The sequence below is a fragment of the Chrysoperla carnea genome, chromosome 3, assembly GCF_905475395.1.
Source record: "Chrysoperla carnea chromosome 3, inChrCarn1.1, whole genome shotgun sequence".
Taxonomy (NCBI): domain Eukaryota; kingdom Metazoa; phylum Arthropoda; class Insecta; order Neuroptera; family Chrysopidae; genus Chrysoperla; species Chrysoperla carnea.
Genome location: NC_058339.1, coordinates 37,706,561 through 37,714,116, shown reverse-complemented (window position 1 = coordinate 37,714,116; position 7,556 = coordinate 37,706,561). Strand labels below are relative to the sequence as shown.

Below are 7,556 nucleotides of genomic sequence, written 5' to 3'. Positions count from 1 at the left end.
TTCTTTATCAATTATCTAATTTTATTGATTTTATTTTAAATGTAATAAGTTTATAGTGAAAGTATATATAATTTTTTTTTAATTTTCGGCTGTTAGCTAATTTTAAATAATAAGCGTGTTTCCTCATAAATACGGAAATTTTTTGTTGAAATTTTTTTTAGCTAAGTAGGTATATCAAAATAAATATAACATAATCGGATTGGTAACGATTGTAATAAATATTTAATTGATTTGTCTATGATTTTAAACGATTTCATATGGTAATTTTAAATAAATATTACGCTTCAAATAACAAAACTACTATTGTTTACTTTTAACATAAAAAATGTAGTAATAATTTTTTCTAAATTGAAAATTATTTCTGCGTTTAATGATAAATAGAATTGCGTATAAATGTACATAATTATAATTGCGTACAAATTATTATTAACTTTTACAGACTGCACAGGTAATATAGAATTTAAAATGTCAATGTGCTCTTTTCTATGCTATATTTGAATTGAAATCTCATTTTTGTCTCTGGCAAATGACAATTAATAAAACGTTAAAGTTTAATCGTAAACACACATTTGTTGAATATTTTTCCCACAGAGGCAATAACAACCTAGACAACATAGGTGCAAGCCTGGATGGACATTTTTCAGTATTATTGGAAACCAAGACTGCAGGTTATTTGATGGACGAATGCATAGATTCTAATAAATTTTCCAAAATCACACACGAAAATCGATTTTTCGGATCGATAATTACTATAGACATAAGTTTTAAATACTACAGAAAATCTAAAAACACAATCTAACTGTTTGTTGAATTTTTTCAATTTTTAAGTTTACGAATTGTCATAAAAAACGAATGCAAGCCGTAAAAATCAAAAAAAACATATTTTCATTTTAATTATAAATAATTTCAACAATCTAATTAAATCTACCACATTTTTACTAAATGATCTGTTCAAAGCTATCACCTACCACTTTTTTGAACGAAAATATATTTTTGTACTCGAAGGCTTCATTCTAAGTCAAAATTACAAATAAGGAGAAATAAAGGAAATATTTCTTATTAGAAGCAAAATAACAGTGGAAGATGCAATTATCTTTAATTTATCATCAAAGAACCCCGCACGATTAAATAGGAAAATGGATTTCTGTGAAACTTTTTCAAGCCGGATCGTTCTGATCCAAAGACATTTTAGGGGTGGTTTGAAAAATGATTCACAGAAAGCTATTTTCCTATCTAATCTACATAACTATATTATATGTGTATCGCCTAAGGAACGAAAACTACTCGTTAAAAAAATTTTGTGGTCGGAATAGCTTTTGGTTAGAACGATCCGATGAAAATTTTGGGGCTGGTTTGAAAAACTTTCACAGAAAGTCATTTGTGATTGTCTTGCCATGATTTATGGAAATTAAATTATAAAGACGAATTAAAAATTTTTTTTTCATTTATTTTACAAAAGTTAAATCTTTTATTTTGTTCATAATATACAATAATGACTTAACGAAATATACAAAGCAACTTAATTTTAAAATTATATATTTTTGGTATTTTTAAATATAAATTAGGGCACATTTTCATTGAAAATGTTACAAAAAATACAAAAACCTCCGATTCAAATAAAAATATTGCTATAGACAATGCTAAATCGGAGATATTAGTAAAATATTATCAGTTTACATTATTCGAATCAATTTATCCCACCATAATTCACATGTTGGCCAAATAGAATTAGAAAAATTAGTCATATATAAAACCAGGAACATAATACTATCTTTATATTTATAATAATTACGAAATTTAATTCAATCTTTCAAGCAATTTTTTCTCACGTACAAATAATTTTTAACCTTTGACCAAATTTTTGTGGCTCGGTGGCAAACAACATACTCGTTTCAAATCAATGAGAAAAACCTGGATAAATGATCATATAATAAATGGGTCTATACATTATCAAAATTTTGATCGATGCACTTGGCAAATTCGATACTGTTATCAAACGCGTTTGACAAACAACACACTGTCAAAGAATTTATTAAACATATTCGTAAAAAATATTTGTTAGTATAGTAATGAAGGTACGCTATTAATGCTTACCAAGTTTTTTGAATTTGTGAAAATAATTTTATGAGAATCATTCATAAAAAAGGCCAATCAATGAAAAGTTTTACCTTACAAATGTGAAAGGATTTTTGTACCTTGCAAGTTGTAAATTACTTTTTTGCACTTTTTGAAATATAAGCATCGATTGTGATAAAACCATTGGCGATAATGAAAAGAATAAAAATACTACTTCGTAGCCAATTGTCGTGAAAAATAGCTTCTATAGCTGAGTGGTTTCGAACAGTTGATTTTCAAAATTTCATGTACATTTTTTTTAATGTAAAGTTGTAGCTTTTTCTTTAACTTTGTATTTCGTTTTTCTGTTCTTTATTGCTTTTTTTTAATGTAATATAAGTTACACGCTTAATCTAATAATGAAATAATTGCCAAAATAGGTTTTTCAAACTCCATTCTCTAACATGTCCCGGAAATTGCCGTTTTTCATTCAAAATGCAAAAAACTACATGTCTGGATCAAGTAAAAATTTGCTTATATTTCATTCTAACCTCATTGAATTGGAACAATTTATATTACAAAATTAATATTTCACACGTTTCCAATTTCTTTCCCTCAGTCTAAATTTGACAATAAATGCATGAATTAATATCATATTTCAATAAAATAAAGTAATTTTTTGAAGTGAAAACTTCTTTTGGCACGTTGAACACTTCAAAGTCTGTGTTCAAGTGGATGCGAAAATGGTCGAGATTCAAAATTCGATCCAGTACAAAATGTTTTTAAAGGTTCCGAAACCAAAAAATAAAAAAATATGAAATAAATGGTGGAAACGCATATAAATCATATATCACATTATATCTTCCTATTCAAATATATTTATTTGCGCTCCCACCATATTTATCTAGAAATGCGAATAGCTATTTGAATAGTATTTATGATTATTTATGGTATTATTTATGATTATTCAGGTATTGTGATTAGGAATTTATTAGAGCTATATACGACCAGTCTGGCCGAAGGCTGGATATTACAAAGTTTTAAGTTTTCACTTCCATCGACAGTCCCCACTGACTGACTATCTTTTTTTTTTTCATTAAACTATACATTTTTATTATTACCAACTGAAGAAGAAACATGTATATTTCGAAACGTCTGAACTAATAAATGTATAACATAAATAGTTTCAAGTTTTCTGATATTCAACGAACAAAATATAATCCACAATATAATTACTACATGAAAAATTTCTTAAACCATGAAATTTCGTTCTGCATACTATTGACTGGCGTTTATTGAATTACCCCATTACTATATCCCCGTTATTATATGATCTATTCATCTAATAGTATAAGATACGAATTAAGGTCGACCTTCACTCACCTGTTTACCGAATTAAAGTTATTTTATATGAAATGTATAATATTTACAAATATCCCTGTAATGGGTTGCCTTAAAAATCTATGGTCAAGACAACTTTTAATAAAAATATCAAAACTTGGAAAGCTTGTAAACTTTATTTTTTGACTGATATTTTGTGGACAACCATATAGCAACGAATTTGCAATAAAATTATCGTTATTTAGATATGCGAGTCAATGAATTAACTTTATGGCTTTTACTTTCGAGTAGATCAAAATTCGTTAGATATACAAGTTAGTGAAAAATTTCAAAAAATTTTACTCTTGATATTTTCACTAAAAGTAGCCTAGACAACATTTTTTTAGGCAACCCGTTGCAAGGATACAGATGGGTAAAGGTCGATCCTTATTGGGATCTTAGACTATAAACAGTTTTTACCAATTTAAACGTTAAACTCTGTATTTCAATTCTTATCGTCTACGTCTATGATAGGGATGACTACTTGTTAATTTCTCTTTATGACTTGATGTCGATGATGATTTATGTCCATGATGATCATCGACATGATGATGATGATGATGGTGATGATGATGATGCTCATGTTTGCCATCGCCTTTTTTATGATGTATAGTTTTATAAATGGTATGAGTGTGTTTTACATTTTTTACTGTATATGGTATATGGATAACAACTTTTTTATGACTGAAACAAAAATTAATGAAATTTAAATAACTTTGACATGTCTTAACTAACCTGCAGAAACATAACCAGGAACTGCTAAAAAAAGCTTGGTGTAATGGATTTCTAGCCTGTTTAGTCTACTACCAAGCGAGACGAGAATGGGTGAGGAGCCTAACAAATATCAAATGTACACTCATAGCTTATACAATGTGTCGCATTTAAGATCATCCTCATATTTTTGTTATTTATAGCAATATTGTTTTGAAATTCTAATCTAACCTTTTTGATCAAAGTCCATTACTATTTTGCCAACCTAAGGCACTCTATCACGGCCCATTATGTACCTCAAGCTACAATTAAGTCAACGAAATTTGAATAGCTTTATCATTTCTTTCCAGCCTGCAGAAACATAACCAGGAACTGCTAAAAATACTTGGTGTAATGGTTTTCTGGCCTGTTTAGTATACCACCAAGGAAGTCGAGAATTGGTGAGGAGCCTAACAAATATCAAATGTGTATTCATAATTTTAACTTATATAAAACTTCAAAACTTGAGTTTTCTAACTAAGGATTGCCGATAAAATAAAAATTTTAGAAAATCTAACATTTTCATCCCGTAATAACGGACCATTACGTTTTTGCTACCCCAAGACACTCTATTAGGATCCATTACGTTTTTTCATACCTATGGCTACCTACAATTATCAAATGCGTAGTCATATCTTATACAAAACTTCACAACTTGAGTTTACTGATTAAGGATTATCCTTAAAATGAAAGTATTTGTAAATCTAAATTTAGGCCGCTCAACTACGGGCTATTACTTTTTTTTTAACCTTCAATTCCACAGTTTGTGTCAGAGATAATTTTCATCAATGATTACCAAAAATAAGAACTCGCAACCTCAGTATGACGAGCGTCAGACATTATTTATTTGAGAAAAATTGCAATGCTTTTTTGCGGTGTTTAGAAAACTTAATTGCTCACCACATTCGAAATTAATGAATATAAAAGTTTAAAATAGCAAAATAATTTAATAGCAAATGCAATAATGATTTTTTCCGGCACTTTACAAAACGGGTTATCGACCATTTGAAACCAATTTTCACAGTTGAACCTATTTTTGAGCAAGTTGCTGGTTAAATTTTTTTTTATTTAAATAAATTAATAATCTTTAGTTGTTTTAAAGACGTTGAAAATGTTTTTCGTTAAGAGAATTAGTTTTGTTTAAAAATTGATGTTTCCTTTAGTGTGCCATTCTGGCCACGGTTCTCATAATCTTTAAAATCTTTATCAATGTGAATAGATCTCTTATTTATTGTGTTATTTTATACTTTTGACATAGTAAATACTATAAAATAAAAATAAAAAACCATATCAAATTCTCAAGTTCACGGCTGATTTCTCACGCATATCAAAACAAAAAGTAAATACAAGATATATTTTTTAAATAATTGAATACTTTTACTGTAGTACCTATCAGTAATCTACTCTATAAGTCTAAACACACTTTCCATTAAAATAAAATTTAAATATAAAAAAAGTTGGAACTAAAAAATACCTAAATGATAACACACGATTCAAGTCAATCATAAAGTGCTATTGACTTTAGTTAGTTTTTTCGGAGAAATGATAAAAAAAAACTTGAATCAATTTTACCACAAAATTTCACTAGGTGGTCAAAAAAAAAACTTTTAGTATTATTTTTTATGCATTTCAAAGTCATTGACTTTAGTTTTTTGTTTTTTGGTGAAATTATTAAAATGCAACTGAATTTTACAAAAAAGAAAACTAACTTTCTATTTTCTATAGATTCAACTAACTTTTGAACAAATGACAATGGGGCCTAAATGGTTTTTACGAGATTCCCTTGAATGCTGAAGATAAATAGAGGAAGAGTATTCGAGATGCAGACAAAAGATTTTCCAATCAAAATTTATTGAATCAGGAACTGATTAATTTTGGTCTTATTAAGGCCTTGTTTTTTATTTTGAATTCTTTTTAAGCGCATAAACCGATTGAAAATTAATTATAATTATTTCTGCATGAAACAAGATGATAGAAAGAAGTCGAAACAATACAAAAGACTTTCTCTTCTCGCTTGTCTCGTCTCGTTTCGCGGTAACACTAGCTAAAACAGATGCATACAATTTTTTTAAGAATTTTTTTGGTTGCAATGCATGATGTCGTATAAAGAAATAAAAATGCGGAGGTATTGATATGAATTTTCCACAAAAGGCGTATAAAAAAATGATTAGTTGATAAATAAAATTTGAAAATTATTGGATCATTTTCATTTTTTGATATCGAAATACCTCAAGAAGAAGTTTCGGTGATTGTCATCATTTTTTAAACAATTTGCCCATCAAAATCAGACTACATATGATTAGATACAGTAAGAAAATATAACGCCCTTAAATCGTTGCGCTGTTACATTTCTTTTCTAAATACCGTATAGAAAATTGCGCGTATAGAAAGACAAAAACTATGATAAACTATTCAGTTTTTATGTTAATATTCAAGCCGAAAATTTTACTATTTTCTTGATTTTTAACATTTATCTTGAGAAAAAATTTTACAATTTAAACTTCCACAAGGCATCCAGGAAATCAACGAGGCCTATTTCTATGATATTTAATTTTCATTATTCATTGACCTTTTGCGATTTATAATTTAGTAATATTATTTTAAAAAATAACTGAATCTTTCAAAGAGTATTTAATTAATTGATTGTTTTATTTGACAACGCGTACAGTTTTAACCTACGCTTAAACTATTGCTTACCCAGAATTTGCAGTTGATACAATAAGGAATAGGACAAATAAAGATGTTAAAATCTGAAACAAAAATTGAATTTTTATTAATTCCAATAAAAATAATTAAAAAATTGGAAAATTAAAGCTTGTGTGACTTCCTTCGAAATATCGAAATTTCAAAGTTTTTTTTTTTTTCAAATTCGAATCTCACAACATGCTCTCGAGAAAATTAAAATTTAAAACCAGATATTAAAATTGAAATAAACATAATTTTGCGAAAAAGAATCAATATGATTTGGGATTATCCGGGACTCGAATCCCTTATGACACTTAAAACACACATGAATTCCTAAAACACTACACATAAAATTCACAAAATTAAATAATGTAATATGAAACACACCACGTTTTTCATCTCCATTTTCCATTCAATTTTTTTTTAAATTGAAAATCCAATTCAATTAGTGTTTATGCTAGTCTTGTATATTATTGAACAGTGTAATAAATTTAACTAAACAATTATTTGAAATAAATTGTATTTATATTAAAAAAAACTGTTATCAAATCACTTAGCTAATTATACATATTATGTACCATCTACAATCAATATCGCACCGCCTTTTACCCCTCTTAAAAACCAGACAAAATAATAACAATAAAAATAAATAATGCAATTATTCAATAAAATAAATAAATAATAAT

The 7,556-nt window shown here is 27.4% G+C and overlaps 1 protein-coding gene across 1 annotated transcript; it reads right to left on the bottom strand.

Moving 5' to 3' along the window:
• Positions 1-3,887: 3,887 nt before the first annotated feature.
• Positions 3,888-7,282, bottom strand: LOC123296008 (histidine-rich glycoprotein-like). The gene is made up of 3 exons (XM_044877469.1): positions 7,196-7,282; positions 6,883-6,935; positions 3,888-4,119 (listed from the first exon to the last, which is right to left on the bottom strand). Exons 1-3 carry the CDS (start codon positions 7,280-7,282, stop codon positions 3,888-3,890), a joined length of 372 nt encoding a protein of 123 aa, XP_044733404.1.
• Between the last annotated feature and the right edge of the window lie 274 nt (positions 7,283-7,556).

What these genes read in the sequence shown, in the direction of transcription:
- LOC123296008 (XM_044877469.1), bottom strand. Translation starts at nt 7,282, where the DNA reads ATGGAAAATGGAGATGAAAAACGTGGTGTGTTTCATATTACATTATTT. An exon ending in GTAGTGTTTTAGGAATTCAT is followed by an intron (nt 6,936 to 7,195) that starts GTGTGTTTTAAG and finishes TTTTTGTTTCAG; the next exon opens with ATTTTAACATCTTTATTTGT. An exon ending in GTATCAACTGCAAATTCTGG is followed by an intron (nt 4,120 to 6,882) that starts GTAAGCAATAGT and finishes TTTTTGTTTCAG; the next exon opens with TCATAAAAAAGTTGTTATCC.